The 21104-nt window shown below is 41.3% G+C and overlaps 2 protein-coding genes across 4 annotated transcripts; one reads left to right on the top strand and one right to left on the bottom strand.

The window, feature by feature from the left end:
* The first annotated feature begins 256 nt into the window (after positions 1-256).
* Positions 257-15501, top strand: LOC136456423 (uncharacterized). Its single transcript, XM_066456287.1, has 27 exons — positions 257-622; positions 1630-1789; positions 3326-3418; positions 3741-3843; positions 3937-4099; positions 4575-4749; positions 5572-5691; positions 5826-6413; positions 6500-7084; positions 7258-7326; positions 8459-8572; positions 8658-8900; positions 9182-9229; positions 9317-9457; positions 10227-10394; positions 10472-10534; positions 10622-10732; positions 10998-11081; positions 11199-11246; positions 11627-11701; positions 12004-12099; positions 12369-12449; positions 12528-12599; positions 12994-13038; positions 13652-13735; positions 13818-13921; positions 14746-15501. Exons 1-27 carry the CDS (start codon positions 492-494, stop codon positions 14864-14866), a joined length of 3885 nt encoding a protein of 1294 aa, XP_066312384.1. The 5' UTR covers positions 257-491; the 3' UTR covers positions 14867-15501.
* Positions 15502-16851: 1350 nt separating this feature from the next.
* LOC136458767 (uncharacterized) lies at positions 16852-20953 on the bottom strand. Of its 3 annotated transcripts, none has more exons than XM_066458698.1 (8): positions 19960-20952; positions 18745-19062; positions 18531-18662; positions 18149-18229; positions 17989-18039; positions 17758-17900; positions 17542-17664; positions 16852-17435 (listed from the first exon to the last, which is right to left on the bottom strand). In XM_066458698.1, the coding sequence occupies exons 1-5, from the start codon at positions 20807-20809 to the stop codon at positions 18011-18013; spliced, it is 1410 nt and encodes a 469-aa protein (XP_066314795.1). In that variant the 5' UTR covers positions 20810-20952; the 3' UTR covers positions 16852-17435; positions 17542-17664; positions 17758-17900; positions 17989-18010. The 3 variants fall into 3 exon arrangements, with proteins under 3 accessions (XP_066314795.1, XP_066314794.1, XP_066314796.1); XM_066458697.1 differs by having other exon boundaries at positions 16857-17435; positions 17758-17835; positions 19960-20951; XM_066458699.1 differs by lacking the exons at positions 16852-17435; positions 17542-17664; positions 17758-17900; positions 17989-18039 and having other exon boundaries at positions 18531-18675; positions 19960-20953.
* Between the last annotated feature and the right edge of the window lie 151 nt (positions 20954-21104).

Genomic DNA, 21104 nt, shown 5'->3' with positions numbered 1-21104 from the left:
GGCAAAGGCTAACAATGGGCCTTATTTACACGTGCAGCCCAATTAGTCGCTCCTTCTAAGGGCCCACTAGCAGACGCGGGACATAGGAAAAACACGGGGCGCGGCGCACCTTTGGCGCGTCGGCCCACGGTTCCAAAAAACCCGACGGCGCAGAGACACTTACGCGTAGGGCCCTCTAGAACCACAAATGGTCCCACGTGTCGGTCTCCTTCGCGCTATAACATCGTGCACACCAGTGGCCAGTCCTCTCGTTGGCCTGGCCCTCGTCGCCTCCTACCCCACGTCGCCTGAGCGGCCGCCTGGCCGCGCCCTGCCCTGCTCCTCCCGCCACCGCGTCGCCTGCCTCGCGTCCTGCGGCCACCGCCGAACACAAACCCTATCCCAACCCAGTCGCTGCTGCCCTCCTCACTGTCGTGGTCTCGTGTCCTAGATATCCCTCCGCGTGCCCGCGAGGCCCTTCACCCCTGAGCTAGGGTTTAGGCCTCAAGCCCATGGAATTCGGAGCGGACGGCGCCCGGTGGCCGCAGCCGCGAGGCGATGCCGCCGAAGCGCCGCCGCCGCCACCGCCGGGAGACCGCGGGGAGATTGCTTCGCCCCGCTTCGATTCGTCTCGTGCCCTAAGGTGAGCTCCAGGGCTTCCTTCATGTACTTTCGTATCTGTATGGAGTGATGCCATTTCGTAGGCGTTCTGGCAAAATTGTTTTATATGGTTAGGTCCGTTGTCTTCATGTATTTTGGGACTTGTGACAGTTTTTTAGTTGAGTAGGCGTGATTGAAGTTGCTGAAATTGTTATATTAGTAACCTTCGTAGATCTGACATGCTCCGTTCTGCATGTGTGTGCCTACTTGTGAGATTTCTATGAGCTTGGGCTTCGCGAAATTGTGGTTTTTGTTAGTAGTATATTACAGCTGGCCTTCTGAGGGGTCTCTTGGTACTTGGTTGTCTAAGTTGGAACTTAATATCAGCAAGGTCATGGAGAAATTAGTTGTTTTTTGCATGAACTAACAATATGCCAGAGGAATGCTCAGTTAATTTAGCTTGACTTTGCCGATACCATCTGGTAGGAGGGCAACACAATGGTGTCAAAGTTTTGTTTTGATACGGTTTTCATTAATTTGTTGAAGCATGGAGCTTTGGAATGATGGAGAGGAAAAGATCATGCTTGTGGGATATTCAGACATTTGAAGTTTTCATGATTCATGATATTATATATATTGTTATTTGGTAAAAGCAAAGTCTATTTCAATCAATGTTATCAAGTCGTTGATCGCGATTGGTCGGGCTGATCGGTGCCATGGTGATCAGCTATGCACTACTATTAGTCATGATTAGTCGAGCTGATCGGTGCCATGGTGACTAGGATCGATTAGACGATTTGATAACATTCATCAAGGACATCTTTAAATCTGTATGTTGGTTTTGATGGCTTCTGATTCGAGTTTGTATTCTTTAAAGTGGCACTGATCTGTAGTGGATAACTTGCTGAAATTCATTGGAATGAAAAAATGGACATGATGTTTAGCCTAGTGTGAATTAACAAAAAGAAATTGTGTTTATTTGTGTATTCCTTGCTTTCTGCTCGGGAAAATTATTGTGGTGGTACTCATGTATCTGCTTCTTTCTGACAGATTGCTGAGAGAGCTTGGCAGAAATGTTAGAGAAGATTTGGTTGTGCTGATGCCAAATTTGCTGTCATTTTTGAAGCATGATGATCCTGCGGTTGTTAAGCAATCTATAGCTAGGGGGACAAATTTATTTGCTGCTGTATTGGAAGAGATGACACTACAGGTTGTTCTTTGTAAAACAGAAGATATTCATTAGTGAATAAATTCACTGTTGTTGTAACTACCTACCGTTGTGATGTTGCTATGGTCATTTGACGAAGTTGCTTGCTTATCTTAATTCTGTCGGGAGCGTCTCACAAAGTCCATCCGATTGAAAAACTACGCTACAAGAAATGCCTATTTGCTAACATAAAACATAGTTTTCATACAAAGAGTTTTTAAGCTCCAAATGACAAGCATTTTGCTGCAATGCATGTTCTAGTTGACTTATTATTGAAGACAGCGTAAAATCCAGCACTTTGTTGTTTTTACCTGTTTCTACTTTGTCAGTTCATGCAGCAAAGTAACAGACATTGACTATCATAAAGTGCTGCTGATGAAAGCACTTTTGCCTGTTCTCGACTTTCGGCATGTCGAGTGCATGCATCTTTTGTGATCATCAAAGAACTTACTGTGCTACCATTAAAAGATCAATCATTTCAGTTATTTGCAATTACTTTATGCCCAATGACCAAAACATCCAAATCCTTGTGAACTCTGCTTCCACCATTCATTCATTCTGGCACTCATTGTTATGCCCAGTTGTTTTTATATTTGCTGCATTGTCTCATGAAAAACACTGGGCAAGAGCAGACCTAATCCAAGAAAATGCTGGAATAGTAGGGACAGAGACTTGCATGAAAATTTGATGTTTTTTTTTTCAGTATCTGAGAAAAGTCAATCAATTAAAACAGTGACCTTCTTGCCTTAACTCAACCATCTCAAACAATTATACTGGCATTAAAGTGATAATAAATGTACTGTAGTTTCCTTGTACTGTTCATATTGCCATGAAAAAGAAATACATCCATCTTCATCCAGTTAAATATTTGAAGGAGTATCATAAATTCTTATATGTTCAACCTATTGTCAAGTTTGCTATAAAGTGGTGCTTCCCAGTGGTATACATGATCATATCGATGCAATAATAGGATTGTCAGAATTTGGTAGTGGTATATGAGCAACATATTCTTTTTGTGAAATGTGATTCTGAGCTTGTGTAGATAAATGTTCCCCACTGGACTATGAATTACACATCAAGCTCTAAATTTACATTTTGTGCTGTTGAGTCTAAACTACGTGCTATCAATTGAAACTGAACTGATTTCTTACCTTGCAATGTCTAGAATTCCAACTATCACGAACCATTGAAATTTTATCAACAAATTGAGACACACAGTACCATTAGTTTAGATTGTTTGCTATTTGTTTTGGCTAATTTACAAGGATGATTTGTGATGAACTGTACAAGTTAAGATTTAATGTGACAACGTTTTAAGCTGGGCTTTGGTTCAGATGAAACTCATGGCCTTGTCCCCTTCTCTTTGGAAAATATGATGCACTGTCTGGGATCTGGATTGTATAAATCTGAACAATTGCTTTTCCTGGCATATTTGTCCTGCTTTGATTTGATGTTACCTATAAGTTAACTTTAAAATATTTGTAACTCACTATAATCATTCCTGGTACTCACTCTTCTACTGTAATTGTAAATCTCTAGGTTAACAAGTGCGGAAAACTTGAAACTTGGCTTGAAGACATATGGGCTTGGATGAAGCACTTCAAAGATGCAGTCTGTGGTGTGATGAATGAGGTTTGTTTAATTGTAGTTTATGCTGTATACATACAATATGTGCAATTGCTGTTGTTCTGCTGTGAGAAGTTGACACATCATGGAATTACTTAAAACTTTTCAAGCGTGAGGTCTTTATTGCTATATTCCTCTTCGTTTTGTGCAATATCTCAAGTCCCTCGATCATACTATTGTACTTTACTGCAGTGCTACCTGAGATTATAACCAATTTTTTTTTAAAATGACATATGTGACCAGATGCAATGGTTGGTGCTGTGATTTCTAGGTCAATATTCTTTGTTAACTGTTACTGGCTGACACTATTGCTTGTGACATGTAACAGCCAGGCCCTATTGCAACTAAACTACTTGCTCTAAAGTTCGTTGAAACATGGATTTTGTGTTGCACACCTCAAGCCAACAGTGACCAAACACAGCCAACTGAAGGTACCATTTTCCATATTAACGGTAACAAGTACTAGTACATATATTTTTTGAGGGAAAATGGCTTTCACATTGACAAGTACACCTTCCATACAGGAAAAAACTGGAGATTTGATACTTCACGATTATCTCAATTTCATCCTAGCCTTGATCCTGCTGTTTTGGAAGTTGATGCACATAGAGCTCTTGTCCTCCTCTTGGATATTCTTCGAACAGCTTATGCCCATCGAGGGTCCTTTTTAGTTGGCACCATTAATTCGTAAGAATATCTACCAGCTTTATCACATATGTTGAGCAGAAGTGATTCGTTACACTCCTACTATTCTGCCATTTCATCGTCTCTTTGAACTAGTTTCCTCTGTGTATGAAGATGAACCTGAATTTATTTAATGCATGACACCAGTTACTAGCTATCCACATGTTTATCTTGAATATTGAATAGGTAAGCATTATGGAGCAATTGAATGACTTTAGCTGATTGACTGGTATCCTACTCTTTTTGTTACACAACCTAGGTTCTTTGTGATCTACTGACATATTATTTTGACCTTTGTGTGTGCTTGTGTGTTCAGCTCCTTGCTTGCTTGCTGTGAGCCCAGCTATGCATGCAGATGAAGTGTATCTTTGAAGCTTGAGACTCTGCATCCATTTGTGCTGTTTATCTTACAAGACTGCATAGCTGTCTGAGATGTATTTATTTGTTATTCTGAAATATAATATATGGCATTTTTCAGTCTTGCAGCAGTTGTAAAGATTCGACCAATTTACTATGACCGCGTGTTGCCAGTGTTGCTTGATTTTGACCCTGGCTTGGAGGCTGCAAAGGGGGCACATTCAGCAAGCCTGCGGTATGCCGTAAGAGCAGCTTTTTTGGGGTTTCTACGGAGTCCTCACCAGGCAATGATTGAGGTTAGCTCATCTACTGGTTACACTTGTAGATTATGGTTCAGTTGTCATTAATAAATTATCTGATTTAATTTTCATATCTCATGCCTTGATACAGCTCAGATTCTTAAACTGTTGCTATTGTTGATTTTTGTTTGTGAGGAAATATAACTGGACTAGCTTGTTAATATGCTCTTACACCAGATTATGGTCAATTAACTAATGGTAGTACAAATATGATGGTTGATAATAAATATGCCTTGATGCATGAAGCTCATATGTGAATTGAGTACACGATTCAGCTCAGTATATTTGGATTATAAATCTATGTGAACTTTGTCAAAACTTTAAAAGATGATATTATAAGCAGATCTTTACAACCAAGGATGATACTCAATCTTAATCTGGATTCGTGTGGGCAAAAATAGGTGATACTAACAAAGTCAGAGTTATGATAAGAAAGATGGAATCATGCACTATAGGATTTGAATGTATGGCATTGGGTTTTTGTAGACTCATTCCACCAAGCTCAAACCAAGAGTGTGTGGCAACGGTATCTGGTCTGAGCTGTCCAGTTTCCTTTCAGGGAGTCACTCCCGTGGAGACAATCCCTACTGACCTCCCTTTTCTTCTCGATCAGGTTGCTTGCTTGTGTTTGTTGTTGTGACTTAATAAAGTGACTAATATGTTTATGGGCTATTTTTTGGAGACATCTTGTTTTCTTTTTGAGAAATTCTACATCAGTCCTGCATTGCTTTTCCTAAATGTGTGTAGGATTTACATATCCATATTTGTTTTTTGATGTATATTACTTGTCAAGCTAACCAGACTTTCTTCTCTTGACAGTCTAAAGACATGTTAGTAAGGCGGCTGCGTGTTCTCAGCCCTGGTGAGGCAATGGAACAAAATATTAGGCAGGCAGAGAAGATGTCTAGAAATATAGAGCGTGCTTCTCGTGCTATCAAGGTATATATTTGCATGCTTATACAGTTTTTCTCAATGGATTGCACATGTATACCTTTGAAAAATATGCTTCCTCGATAAGTATATATTGTTTTTTCTCTTTTGAAGAATTGTAGTTTTTTTTTCTTATGCTACAGGATGAGTCTACATCATGGGAGATGCCTTATGGAGATATTAATCGGAAGAAACCTGCTGCCCGATCAAGTGATATTCTTACTACGTCTGATGGCATAGCTAAGAGAGCAAGATTTGACATGTCTGCCACTTCAAATCTGCCAGTTCTGGGATCCTCTGATTATTCTGATATGCAGGCTGACGATGGTTCCAGTGTGGGTCATTCGTCTGATCCAGCCATATTGAATAATGACGTGTCTCCTGTCGAGAAGATGATTGAAATGATTGGTGCTTTACTTGCTGAAGGAGAAAGAGGATCTGAATCCTTGGGTATTCTTATCTCAACAGTAGAGGCAGATGTCATGGCTGACATTGTGATAGAAACAATGAAACATCTACCGGAAGCTTCATTTCATTTGGCAACAAATAATGGTGTCCAGCAACTGAATTTTAAATATTCCTCTGGTCTCCTAACACAAAACCTACCAGCCAATTCAGAGTCTGCACTGTTCGCTGCACAATCGACACCCACAGCAGATGGAGTCAGCATACCACCATCTGATGCCTTTGTTATGACTAGCATTCATGATGCTAAGCGTGATCCAAGAAGGGTATGATCTATCTTTTGGTGACTTTCAGGTTGTGTTTTATGAAGTCAACAGAAAATGCCTATTCTGAGGATACTGATGTCTTGCAGGACCCTCGTCGCCTCGATCCACGGCGGATAGTTTCACCTGCTGTAAATTCGATACAGGTGAAGATGGAAACCAATAGTGTGCATCAAACAGATAATCTGTCGAACCCACTCTACTCCAATTCTGGGAAGGCTGAAAACTATTCAGACTATTCAGGAGATGTACAAAAAAACGAAGATGAACCGCACTCAGCTTCTCAACCTAATCAAACAATTGCCAAAGATAAGTTGGAGCTTCTGGATGTTGCCACTGAACCAGAGCCAACATCTGAAGTCGAGGCACCAGTGGATGTCAGGATTCATTCTTCTGATGTTGATGAAGATATGGTGAAACCCATGTCTTCAGAAGTTATTTCACTTGACGAATCTGATAGTATGGATTTAGAGGTTGACCCCTTTTTACCAGCTCCGGAGGCATCAACACCAGAGGACACCAATCATGACTTGCCAGTTATTACATCTCAGTTGGAATTAAGTGAAAAAGGGAAAATCTCAATTAACAAACTAGCCATTGGGCGGATACTCGATGATTACAAGAAAAATAGTCTCAATGCCAGATTTTCTTTGCTTGCCCATTTGATTGCGCAGGTATCATTTTGGTATTGTAATCTTTAGTCTAGTATACATACTGTATAGTCAAATGCTTAGTAATTCCATTTTTTGAAATCTCTTTTATTTACTTGCAAATTGCTATAAATATTTTATATGTTGCTTGAGTAGTTTTGTCTAACACTGCTTTTCCCCATAATTTGTCTTCGCAGAGTGCTGATGATGATAACATTATGGATTTGATTCAGAGGCACATTATCTTTCACTCTCATGATCAGAAGGTACTTCACTAATAATGAATTATATCCACTATTTGGTGTTACCAGCATTGCTGTAACTACAGCAGATACATCCAACTTTTCAATAAAATTACTAGGAATTTGCATTTGGCTGAGTTGAGGGTCTGTTCGTTATTGTTTATTAGGATTTAATACACATACAAATTATATTATTTCATGAGATGTAAGTTCAGACATTAAAATTGGTACCAGGTTATTATTTTTTATTGGAGTGAACATGGCTTGAATACATCATAGACAGGTTGGTAATTATTTTTCATATACATATGTGCAATTGTCATGACTAGGGTTCACCTGTCGAAGTGATCTTGTTTGTTTTTTATCCATGCACCCTTTTCTGCTGACCTTGAGCTAGTTTCTGCGTTCTGCGTTCATTAAGTTGAGTTAATGCTCCTAAGGCACAGATTGTTTCAGCTCCTGGCTGGCTTCTGTAGGCCAAAATCCAGAAGCTGAAACAAACAGACAGCTTCAACCAAAGGTCTAAAAGACAGAGGCTATGTATGTACTAAAAGCCAAATGCTGGCTTGGACTTTGGAGGAGCTTTTGCAGTCTTCTGTTGGATGCTTTTCTGAGGAGCATTACATTATATACATTTCATTCACTCAAAAACTTATCCAAGAGACAGCTTCTCCACTTTTGAAAAACCTGGCTTTAACCAGCAGCCACAAAAGACAGCTTTTCTAAAATCTACAACTCAAACAAACAGGCTGTACAGCATATCCAAGACTTCACTTAAATTATATCTCCTATTTTCTCATATAGTGTCCATTCTAAACATAAGCCCGTCCTAAATTGTTTTCTCCCATAGCAGTTCCCCCAAATCTCAACCTCCTATTTTTTAAGGTAGGGTGGACGGGGGAGTGACTCAAATTTGAGGTAGAGGGTGATTTAGGGTGCCACTAAATATGTTGGGTAGTGGCACTCTCGGAGAAATGGAGATACAAAGTATCAGCTATGTTTGTGCTGTTCAAACTTGCTCTGTTTGTCACGTCACGTGAATTGCAATTGTCAATGCCTGGATCTGCATGGGTCCCGTCATGATTATATAAGCATATTAGTTGACTGGTAACTTTACCCCTCCTAAGATATTTCTGAGGTACATGTGTTTTTGTAGGGGTATGAACTGGCAATGCATGTGTTGTATCAGCTGCAGAGTATCAGTGTTGCTAATTCACCAGAAAGCTCTACCTCCACTTCTAAACATTACGAGAAGTTCTTTATATCACTTGTAAGCATGCTCATAATAGTATTATTTCTTATTAATGTTCTTTCTGAGAGTCAAAACATTTCATCTCCTTTGTTCTCATCTCTAGGCAAGGTCCTTGATTGATTCACTGCCTGCTTCAGACAAGTCTTTTAGCAAACTTTTATGCGATGCACCATATCTACCTGAGTCTTCGTTTAGATTACTGGAGGATCTTTGCATGTCAGAAGACAACAGCCAACAATTAAAGGATGGGGATGGGGACCGTGTTACCCAAGGCCTGGGAACTTTACGGAGCCTTATCTTGGGTCGACCTCCGCTTCGCCATGTTTGCTTGGATATTGCTCTGAAGGTTAGCTTGTTTCCTTTTCCACTGGTAGTAATATAATCAGAGATTTTTCTAAGTTGCTTGTCAATGTTTGAGTTTACTTATGTTAGCTTCATTTCTGTGTTGTGTAAATATGTCCATTAACCTCAAGTGCAGGCATGTGGGATGCATGGCTCACATTTTGTTGTACTATAATTTCCAGTTTATGAGAATATCAACCATAGTTCAGATTGATGGTACAAATTCTTTTAATGTGGCTGGTACATTGGTCTGTGCTGCACTTACCTTCTGTTGTGAATTTGCAGTGTGCTGTCCACTCTCAAGATGAAGTCAGGGGAAGGGCAGTTAGATTGGTATGGGAGCAGCATTGCCTTCCTTATCTTTTCATTGTTTTGACCTGATATAATACTATGATGCTGATACATGCATTCTATTTGTAGGTTTCAAAAAGGCTCTATGATCTAACATATGCAACAGAAAAAATAGAGCAGTTTGCCATAGAGAGTCTTGTGGGAGTTGCTAATGAGCATACTGTGGACGCAGATATTAATTTGAAATCCTTGAAAGAATCTACAGCTGAGGTAACTCTAAATTATTTTGATACTCTTCGCGGTAGATCTCATTTCTTTGTCAGTTTCTGCTAGGGGATCCAGACCCCGCACAGAGCGGGAGCTCTCTGCACTGGGTACGCCCTTTTTTTTCTGCTAGGGGATGAAAAAGAGATTCCTAACTATTCAAATACCTTATTAGAATTCAGCAAATGTATTGGAATTTCTTCTTGAAATTGTAGTTTATGTTCCCTTTGATGTTGTATTTCACTTTAAAGTGAAATATGGATGTGAATCTACCTGAAGCGCTTTTCTTATGCATTTGTATTTGAATTTTAATTTGAGAAACTATCATACACGTTTTCTGTAGCATGTTTTTTGGTTAAAACCAAGGATTATATTATATAAAACTGATGTATAGGATCATTGAAAGTTCAGCTTACATTAGTTGTTTTGGACTTTTGGTTAGGAAGAAACTTGTAGTCTTGTACTAATTGATGGGACATTGAGCTTGCCACTTGGTTATGGAACCTCTAGTCTCTTGATTGTTTACTGAGCATCTATTGCATTAGATGGTAGTACCTGACTTGTTTTGCCATCTAGCAGTGTAGAATAGGGGTTGGGTTTCTTAGAACTTAATTATTTGCAGCTCTCCTCTAATTTCTGTAGTAGTGTTATAACTTTTACTTGATGGTGTAGGGAGAATGTTCTAATATTCTTTATGGTGTCTTAAGAGTTTAGATTATTCACAATAGTTGCTATTTTGTTTTCTTCACTGATGAATGGTCTTTCATGAAAGCAGATTGAGGTAGGCAGTCAGGGAACTTCAGTTAGTGGCTCCCAGATCCCAGATATTGAGTTTTCTGAAAATGAGCCATTCAAGACATCATTGGTATCACCAAAACAGTCAGCAGTATCTGTATCTGAGGCAAAACGCCGTACTTCTTTGTTCTTTGCACTTTGCACCAAGGTATCAATATGAAAATAGTACCTTTGCTCTTTTCTGTCTTCCTTTTGGGTGGTGGTAAAAGCATTTTTTTCTTCCAGAGACCTAGTCTTCTTCAACATCTGTTCAATGTTTATGGAAGGTCTCCAAAAGTTGTCAAGCAGGTGCTGCCTTTACTTTTGCAATGTAGGTTCTAAATATTGACTAGTTAATAAGTTACTGACTGCTCATCATGGTGCAAATTTATGCAGTGTATCCATTGGCATATGCCCAATCTTATAAGAAATCTGGGGCCCTCGTGTCCTGAGATGCTGAACATAATTCATAATCCATCTGAAGGCAGTGAACATCTTATTACCTTGGTACCATTTGGTTTCTGACTTCTCTTTATTAATTATTCAATACTTCCTCCGTCCCAAAATAAATCAATTCCTAGAATCACCCTAAGTCTTAACTATTTCATGATGTATCTAGTGATATTAATTTGATGTCATAAATATTGGTGCTATTTTCATTTGGTCAAATTTAAAATAGTGACTTAGAGCACCTCTAGAAGCTGATTTAATTTCGGATGGAAGAAGTACAAATAGTTTCCATAAACTTATTTCTTGTTTTCTCATTTTAAAGACACTGCAAACATTGACCGAAGATTCAAATCCTTCAGCTGACCTAGTTGCTGCTGTTAAACAATTATATAATACCAAGCTGAAGGTATGCATAAATTCTGCTTGTGCTGTGTACTGCTTCGTATTTACCTGCTCGCACTTGTAATATGTTTGCTGTTTGTTATTTAATGTGTTTGTTGAATCTTTTGACTTTATCTGGCAGGATGCATCTATTCTCATTCCCTTACTGCCTTCATTTCCAAAGGAGGAGGTACATGCGTCAAATAGTATTTGTCCAGCATTGATCACTTCCCTGTTTGATAGTGACTTTGGGTTATCTAAATTGTGATAAATGTAAATTTATTTAGAAGTTAGACGGCAAGTATTGAGTGGCAAATTAACCTGCACATGATAAAATAAAAGTATGTTCCAAGCCATTTTGAGAAATCATTACTGATCTTAATCTTGTTGCAATTTCTTTGTCGAATACTTCAAACTGTGATCCTTAACAAATGCAATTATTTTATGTATATCATGCATTTTTTTTCTTTGGTTCTCATTACTATAGATTTCAATCTTTTTTGCATAATGATATAATATACAAGTCCTTTTGTTGCACTTAACATTTTCTCTTATTATCCTGGCTCTCAGGTATTGCCTATATTTTCTAGGCTAGTTGATCTCCCGCTTGAGAGATTCCAAGACGCACTTGCTCGGATATTGCAGGTGATTTTACTGTGCTTATTGCACTCCGTTGATAGGCATTATGAACCCCTTTTTTTTATCTCAAAACAAAGGCCTGTCTGAGCTTTAGATTTTATGGGGGGTGAAGCGTTAAAGTATGAGCAGACTCTCTGTTTCAGTGCTGATCTGATGCACCTTATTTATGTTTTCAGCATGACTATTTATTTTTATGGCTGACACAATGATGCCCATGTTTTGTTGTAAAAGGATGCAAACATAATCTATTTTTTTTAAGCAAGTGATAAGTTTTTTTTTCCTAATTTTTGTATTTTTACATTGGACAGGGAACTGCTCATACTGGTCCAGCATTGACTCCTGCTGAAGTTCTGATTGCAATTCATGATATTAACCCTGAAAAAGATAAAGTTGCCCTAAAGAAGGTAATGCCATTTACTATAGTTGTTTTTAATATCTTCTTTGTAATATTCTGACATGCTATACACAATTAACATGGCCCCTGAGTACCTTGTATTGCACTAGCCTCCCAAAATAATTGAGTTCTCAAGAGAAACATGTATGTTTTTGGAACATTTTTTTGAACTCCAGATTTTGTACCCAAATGCATCCTCATGGATTTGTTTAAATGTGTGCCATGTGTGTTTTATTTATTGCATGAATTTCTTCAGCTTCTGATGGAGACTCATTTCAGGTCACGGATGCTTGCACGGCTTGCTTTGAGCAACGTACGGTATTTACTCAGCAGGTTTTGGAGAAGTCACTCAATCAATTGGTACTTACATTACCGCTGCAATTGGAGTTTTGTGCGTCTTTATTTTCATCTTGCCTAATAATTTGAACTGTCTTGCAGGTTGACAGAATACCAATTCCTCTTCTTTTTATGAGAACAGTTATTCAAGCGCTTGATGCTTTCCCTGCTTTGGTATGCTGATTTTTATTTTGAGTTATACACAACGAAATTTATTTGTTCATATTTGTTGGTAAAAAGCTTGATTGTAGTTCATCTATTCCTTTTGTAATCAATGTGTACACTTAAATATACTATTATATCTAAACGGTAACTTACCAACCAACCTATTTGTACATATACACTTGCTAATCAGATGCATATAATTGTAATAAACCTTTTCCTCTATATTCTTTACAAAGACAATAGTTTTGTTTCAGAAACTCTGAACAACACATTCTTGCCAGTTCACATTGTTTCCGTTTTCCAAATTATTATATTTTGGCACATAAGAGCAGTCTGAAGAACATTGTTTTTAAGATTTTCGCTATCTGACCATTGTTACTTATTCACACTGTTACTTATTCAGGTTGATTTTGTCATGGGAATACTTTCCAGGCTCGTCAATAAACAGGTCAAAAAATTTCTAGTGTATCATGCAGTCATACTTTGTTTTAGGACCTGTTTAATTTCCTATGCTATTATTGATTGAGCAAACAATAATCCATGCTATATCAAAGCTTAACGAAAATCCCATAAAGTTGTTTGTGTCAGTATTATTCTTTAAGTAGTTTGTGTCGCTATATTCTTACCTAGCGAAAGAAGCTAGGTTGACATTTATACACGATACCATTCAACTGTTCTAACTCATGTGGTGTATCAAAGCTTAACCAAAATCTCATAAAGTTGTTTCTGTCGCTATATTTTTACCTAGCGAAAGAAGCTAGGTTAACATATATATACGATACCATTGGAGTGTTCTACCTCATTTCGTGTGTAGTTCACTTTTTTATATACGAAACTTGTTAGAAACCTAATATAGCCATTGTGCCTTGTTTAGCAGATTAGTTATCATTGATGCGTGGTGATATAGCATGTAGTTTGAAATTCTTTTTGGGTACACACACAAAACAAACTATTCCTGTAACTTAAGATCGCAAAGAAACTGAGGAGGAAGGCCATTAAGTAGGTTTTCTGTTTTGACTTATTGAGCTCTGAGCCTTTGGATTTTATTTTTTTTGCTGCAGATATGGAAAATGCCAAAGCTATGGGTTGGGTTTTTAAAATTGTCATTCCAGACTCAGCCACGTTCTTTTGATGTCTTATTACAGGTATACCTTGTTATGCAACTGAAACATTCATGTATATCCATTATTCAGTTTTACTGATATCCATTCATGCTGCTACATGTAGCTACCTCCACCGCAACTTGAGTTTATGTTGAATAAATATCCCAATCTTCGGACACCTCTTTCTTCCTTTGTTAATCAGCGGAATATGCATAACACCTTGCCCAGGTACCTTCGCAACATTTGTATTAGTGTTACAAGCTTAATTTTCATACACCCACCTTTAATGGCTTAAGCCTCCAGTTAAGTTGCTATAAACTGAGTCACCCACACTATTGTTGGTTTCTTTATTTTTATTGATTTGCTGTGTAAAATTGCTGAAAATGCAAGTTTGGGGTGGGGGGCTGCTTATGATAATAAATCAAGACCTTTAAAGAGATCCTTTGATGTGCTGGGTGTATTTGTGCTTGAACTAGCATCCAAGGATTCATCTCCTTTCTAAGTTCTGGAATCTATGACGGCCTTCTATTTTTTATGCAAATATCATTCTTTGGTTTAAGCACACAAATATAAAATCGACTCCTAATTTTCTTTGCAAGAAGGGGAGCCTTGGCGCAGTGGTAAAGCTGCTGCCTTGTGACCATGAGGTCACGGGTTCAAGTCCTAGAAACAGCCTCTTGCAGAAATGCAGGGAAAGGCTACGTACAAAAGACCCAAGTGGTCGGACCCTTCCCCGGACCCTGCGCAAGCGGGAGCTTCGTGCACTGGGGCTGCCCTTTTTAAAAAAAAAAAACCTTTGCAAGAAACAATTCAAAGTGGTAACAAAGATCACATCGAGTTTTACACATGTACTGCGAGTGCCAACTTCATATTGTGTGCCCTAATGGTTTCAAACTGTGTCATGCTCATTCAGATATGTAACTTCTACTCAGTTTTTTTAGTCATCTCAGTATTCCATCAATGAAGTGATCAATAGTATCATAGTTGTTGGCTTGTTGCATTCTTAGTGTTTATTTCTGATGTGCCTTGTGTGGTGTTTCTCATAATTGCAGACAGATTTTGAACATTCTGGGTTTTTTAAGTGAACCACAGCAGGCACCAATGACTTTTGTGCCTGCTACATTACAAACAGCGGATGCAACCACCTCTCTTCCTGGCGCAACCCTGATGTGAATATAATGTTGTGGAAGCCATCAGATGCAAGAAAGGTCGATGCACATACAGATCTTTGTAGACAGTAGTGCGCAGGACAGACGGACCATCAATGAAGATTGCTGCCCCTCTGATGTGTACTATTTTGCAATGACTGGTTATAAGCAACTCCGCATGGAGAAAGGGAGATGCTGACAGGAGCCACCAAGGTGATTGTATGGGGTGAGGTCCTGTCTGTGTCCTGGAGATTTGGAGATTTTGCTCCAGTGGAACGGAAGTCATCCAACTTGTATAGTAGCTTTACTATTGTGGCAAAATGTAGTCCCGTCGTCGTGGTTCTGGGAGTCTAGCCCATGCAGGCAGAGGCAAAGGAAAAGGACGGAGAAGGCTGTTTACAGGAAAGTCGGAATTACCCCATCATTGTTTTCCAACAAGGAAGTCAGATTACAGCTGCTGCATTCCTTTCATTGGGAGCAGGCATTTGACTAATTTACTCTAACCATTGTTGTAACAATTTGTCTGTGTACATTAGTTAATAATTGAGTTTTGCTGCTAGTGTTAGCGAACACATCTGCTTCCATTTGTTTGGTCATGATGCCGTCAGCAGTTTCCCGCCATGAGCCCCTAATCAAGAAAAATATTTTAGATCGGGTCAATGCATCATGTTTGTTTATTTCTTTGATTTCATATTCCGATAGGTTTCTCGTTGGAGTTTGTAACGACCCAAATGATCATTAGTTAGTTAATCAGCATTACACAAGCTACATCTACTGGGCATAATTGCATCTAATGTTCAAAGACGTCCTTGACCTCCGTTTTTCATCCAACCGTGACTTTGCCAAACTCTAGGACGCACGACGCGGCACGAGCATAGCAGCCGGCCCATCTCAATCCTCAGCCCAAAATGCCACGCTCGGTCCTTCGCGGCTTCGCCGCCTCGTTCTCGTTGCAGTCGGCCCCAGCCGGAGGCGGCGAGTGTGGCGGCCGTTGCGGGCTCGCGGCAACACGTGCGAGTGGCCGGCGTGGGGCCGCGGTTACGCGCACGGGCGGCGACCGGTGTGGCGCATAGGGGCAGCGGCAGCCAACGCAGCTGCACGGGCGGCCGTCGCAGGCGAGAGCTCCATGGTGCGAGGCCCGAGGGCGCGGGTCCGGAGAGCGGTGAGCCGACGAGCGGGCGCAGCGTGTGGAAGCGCGGGCGCGGCGAACCAAAGAGCAGGTGTGGCGGAAGTACTAGCGACGACGATGAGCTGCAGTCATTGGAGATGGCTAAAGCCCTTCTTCTCCTCTTCCATGGCGATGGCGTTCCTTCTCCAGCGCTAGTAGGTGGCACGGCAATGAGGAAGACGGCCGCGGAGGCAAAGGACTAAATCGCCATGGTGAGCTAGCGCGGCGCCTTGGGCTGAGATGGGCTAAGGCCCAGCGCATGGAAGCCTGGTGGAGCCGGCCACCGTTCATCTCAGCGAAGGGTCAGATGCCCCTGACTGCAGAGCAACGTGGCTGGACGCGACGTTGACCCACGAGTAGGGATGAAAACGGTACGGATATTTTCCGACTATATTCGAAACCGAACTCGTTTAGAGGGGTTAAGATCTGTCCGTATCTGAGTCCGGATATCTAACATCCGATACCATATCCGTATCCGAATACTCAAATCGCATATTTATGATTTCGATATCCAATCGTATCCTATCCGACATAGTTAACACTATTCATATTCGAATCCGAATCCAGACAAAAATATGAAAACAAATATAATATCGATGATATCCATCCGTATCCGATCCGTTTTCATCCCTAGCCACGAGCCACAGCGACAAAACGACACCTCCCTCTTCGTCCCTAGTCCCTACAGCTACAGGGCAGCACACTGCACACCATCACCAGGCGAGGTGCGCAAGAGGGCAACGACGTTGGGCGAAAAGAACGGTGTACACGCCAAGAAAAAGGGTACAGGGGGAGATAGAACTCCCACCTTGATTTTTGGAAAGATAGAAGTAATTTGTGGCCACAAAATAAAGCGGATATAGGCTATTTTGGAACCGATGGAGAAAGACGGTTCAATAAATATGAAGTGTTGTCAGTACTTCCGGAGATGCTCTAAACCCCGAGGTAGCAAGCAGCAGGCTCAACAAAAGTGAAGAAAGATACTACTGGATTGCACAACTGACCATGAATGATCGGAATAGTGGAATCACAAAAGCAACAATAAAAAAACAAATGATCAGACGAATGGCTCAAGGTCGAGCCTTTCAGCATTCCATCTAGCGAATGCCTGATCTTAGCTCTTACAGGAGTACTACATTATTCCTTTTCCGAGGTCCCCCACAGTAGCATGCCCAATCCTCAACTCAACGACACCGCAAGTCCAGTCTCTGAATTACACTAGCACCAGATGTATAATTCCATAACTGAACGGTCTCATGATCTCATGATGATCCACTTTCCTCGGCAACTGAGCCTGGGAATAGATTTTGCAGCATTGCTCTTCTCCAAGTCATATCAACAAGGGTTGTGCCAGTCTTTGCATGTAAAATACGCATGCAGAGCAATAGGGCCATTACCGCATGGTCTGTCCATAATCTGGCATCACCTGCTCAAAAGTTTCCATGAGGTGAGCAGAAATATGGCACTGCAAGTTTGCAAAGTTGCAGAAATATGTAGTAGCAAACCAGTATACAAGGTAGAGAATCATGCACCTTCCGATTCTTGCTGTCCTCTGTGGAAGACAGGAGCTTTTCATCTGCTTACAGTGATTAATAAATAGTAAAGCTCACGACTTCAAGGGCAGGTGGATAAGTTCATCTTCAAAATCACCAAAACTTCAGAGTAATGGAGGAAGCATTAGAAGGCAACAAATTACAATGGTAACAGAAATAGAGAAATTTAAATCAGTTGATAATTAATGAACTAACCCATCCTGTCTTTAGCCAAAACCCCATCCAAAGCTGCAAATTCTTGAACCATGCCCTAAAGAACAGTGATGTATCCACCTGATATCAAATGAAACTTGAGGGTGTATGCTGAAGCAATTATTGTAGGAATAGTAACATGCAACCTGATATCAAATGAAACTTGAGGGTGTATGCTGAAGCAATTATTGTAAGAATAGTAACATGCAAAAATTGTGATTTGATTATACTTACCGCACATGATAAACAACCAAATTCAAGAAGTTCCATACAGAAACATGTTGCCTGGGACATAATATCAAGTTAGGAAAATTTCAAAACAAAGCTAAAAAGCATATCTAGATGACCACAACATGCCTGGCAGTCTAGAATATATGTCACAAACTCCTCTCACCTTGACCAAGGATAAGGACTGAATCTTTGGAGATAGATACAATGTCCTGAACTCTTTCACTTGCAAAGATTGCTTCAATAGCTGCACAAGACATAATTAGGTTCAACTGAGGTAAGGTCATTATGGTGTACATGTTATACGATATAATTAACCTAAAAAATGAGCTTAACGCAACAGCCAATGGAAAACATCTGTGAACTGACAGTTGATTTTATTTAACAGGTTAGCATGAACCAATCGAAAAGTAAAACAATGCAAACTATGCACAGCCAGGCAAATTTCACTTATACATCACGTAAATTTATAATTTGTGGTCAGATTAAGCTAAGAATAAGATATTTGACAAATAAGATGTATGATTGAAGAACTAGGATGCCACAACCTGAAAGCTTGATAGTTGCTAACCCTCTTTCTCCGGTAACGTCTCCATTGTCACTGTTTGGGGATTCAGTCTCAACCGCTGACATTACATGTACGGTATGTCCACCATCTGAAACCCAAAAAATTTGTGTCTCTGCACAAACACTCTGAACATATTTATTAATGAAGTAAACCATAATGTGAAATAAGACAGCAAATTCAGAACAAGAACTCACTTATAGAGGTAACTGAAAAGACAGCAGATAATTGCACTTTCATGGGATAATCCAAGCGATATGTATGGATATTTTCAGAATATTGCTTGCTGGCAGCTCCTGAGCCCATTTCTGTTGTTGAAAGACTGAAGACATGCAACACTCCAGATGAATCCAGTACCAAAAACTTGTTCTTGGAAAGAGGATGGATCGAAACAGCTTTCACTGATTTCAGCAATTCCATGCTGCCTTCTGACTTGTGACCATCATTTTGAAATGCCAACAAAAAAGAGCAATAGCTTCCTGAACTCTGTTTTACCCTCAGAGTTGTGAGCTTACCTGAAAAGCATAATTTTGGACCATAGATTAGTTGATTCTGAGTAGATTCTACGGCACACCTACTATATCCAGTAGCAATATATCTCTACTTTAGTATCAATATAACCTGTACAGTGTATCAAAGAATCATGTACGGTTGACACTGGATCACAGCGATCATTCCCACACAAAGCATTCCCTGAAGAATGTAGTCCTTTGAGAGGCTAGAGTCTATTTATATCACTAATGAACATTGAATGCTGGATATGCTTCGTCCATTGCGATAATTTTATTCCCATTTTTCATACACAGCACCAAGAGGTCTGGACACAACTTTGCCTTACTCTATTTCCTCTTATCGTTATGAGGATAGCAATATCAATCTAGAACTATAACTTCGACAAAACGCATATGATCACTGTCTCTGCATGGACAGCAATATATTGCAATAGGATAGACTGACTATGCTAATTATCATCAAACTCAACAAAACTGGCTGCTTACCGCTCAAATCTCTAATAAGTAGGCATGAGACGTACATGTTCGCGTAACTACAAACACAATAAATGCAGAAGTAAAATACTAAAATACCATCGCATAGTTTGTATTTTATCTTGCATGAACCTATCAGTTATTGTCAGTTTGCTGTTTGATACACACGAAAAGCTAGGGTAGTAGGCCACCGATATAAAAGTCCTAAGCAAGGTAGCGCCCCTTGTTTTACACTCAAAAAGAGGTTAGCACATTTATGCCTAGCTTAACCAAAAGTTGCACCCCGTCACATGTATGCCTAGCTTAGATCCTTCAAACCCGCATTACAAACAGAAATTCAATCCTGCCGTGCTGCAGTGTCTTTTTATTTCACATTATACCAATGATGATCACCGAATTGATCAAAACAAGGTGTGAAGTACTCACAAGTGGAAACAACATCGCCTTCACCACTGCCCCCATAGCTAACACGCTTAACTGGCACAACTAAGCCATTCAGCATCCCGTTCTTCTTGTGGCAGGCCTTCCTTCCTACCGCCATAGCAACTTCCTTCTTCCCCTCCCTCTCCTTTCCGCGCTTCATCAAACCCCGCAGCGGGAAGACGCGCAAGCCGCCAGCCTCCCCGAGCAGCAGCCTTCCCATTGCGACTTCCATCGCGTACACGGGCCGCGCCGGCTCGAGCTCGACGACCGCGCACTTGTGCAGCTCCACCGTCCGGCCGTCCGCAGCCAGCTTCGGAGCGAGCACCCAGATCTGGCCGGTGGACAGGGAGAGCAGCGTGACGGCGTTGACCCCGCCGGCCAGGCGGACGCCGAGGCCGAAGGGTAGGCCCTGGAGCGGCAGGCCTGCGGCTGAGGCATGGCGCTTGAAGGAGAGCGAGGCGGGCGCAAAGCGCGGGAAAGCGGGCGCGGAAGCGAGGGAATAGGCGCGGAGGTGGACAGAGGGGGAGGAAGGGGACGGATGCGCGGAGAGGAAGAGGAGGTGTGAGGACGGGAGGAGGAGCGCGAAGCAGGCGGCGGCGGCGAGTGGTGACGGGACGGGGGTGTGAGCGGGCGAAGACGAGGTGGCGACGGAGGGTAGGGAGGGGAAGAGGTGGGCGGAGGAGTCGGGGAAGAGAAGCGCGAGGGCACGGGCTGGGGAGGAGGGCGGCGCGAGGAGGAGAGACGCGGGGGGCGGGCGGGTGGGCGGGAGAGGGAGGCGATGGGCGCGTAGAGGAGGCGGCCCGGGCGGCGGAGGAGGGGGAGGTGCGGGGTGCGGCGGACGCGGAGGCGGCATGACTGCCGCCGGTGTCTGAGGAGGTGGTACGGCGACCGACTAGGCGGAGACGGCGCTTCGGTCGTCGTTGGGCTTCTAGTTAGGGTCGGGGGCCTCCTTGCGGTGCGGGGCTGGGTCGGGTCTGAAACTCCCCGGGGGTAGATGGATTGGGATACCTTGCAGAGTCCATAGAGAAGAGAGGAAGATCCATCCCTCGGGTTAACCATGGACATACCTTTGAAGGAGTCCAAAAGTTTCAAAATGTCATGCCACCAAAATGAGGATCCCTTTTTGGAACATAATATAGAAAAAAAAT

This window comes from Miscanthus floridulus, chromosome 6 (genome assembly GCF_019320115.1).
Source record: "Miscanthus floridulus cultivar M001 chromosome 6, ASM1932011v1, whole genome shotgun sequence".
NCBI classification, from domain to species: Eukaryota; Viridiplantae; Streptophyta; class Magnoliopsida; order Poales; family Poaceae; genus Miscanthus; species Miscanthus floridulus.
The sequence above is the reverse complement of the archived record's forward strand: the minus strand, read 5'-3'. Positions and strand labels throughout refer to the sequence as shown.

Excerpts from the sequence above, each read along its gene's own strand:
- LOC136458767 (XM_066458698.1), bottom strand. The coding sequence starts at position 20,809 with ATGCCGCCTCCGCGTCCGCCGCACCCCGCACCTCCCCCTCCTCCGCCG. Across the intron at positions 18,663-18,744 it reads CTTTTCAGTTACCTCTATAA|AGACACAAATTTTTTGGGTT; the intron begins GTGAGTTCTTGT and ends GTGTTTGTGCAG. Across the intron at positions 18,040-18,148 it reads AGTCCTTATCCTTGGTCAAG|GCAACATGTTTCTGTATGGA; the intron begins GTGAGAGGAGTT and ends ATTATGTCCCAG.
- LOC136456423 (XM_066456287.1), top strand. The coding sequence starts at position 492 with ATGGAATTCGGAGCGGACGGCGCCCGGTGGCCGCAGCCGCGAGGCGAT. Across the intron at positions 10,395-10,471 it reads TCTTTGCACTTTGCACCAAG|AGACCTAGTCTTCTTCAACA; the intron begins GTATCAATATGA and ends TTTTTCTTCCAG. Across the intron at positions 12,450-12,527 it reads AGAAGTCACTCAATCAATTG|GTTGACAGAATACCAATTCC; the intron begins GTACTTACATTA and ends ACTGTCTTGCAG.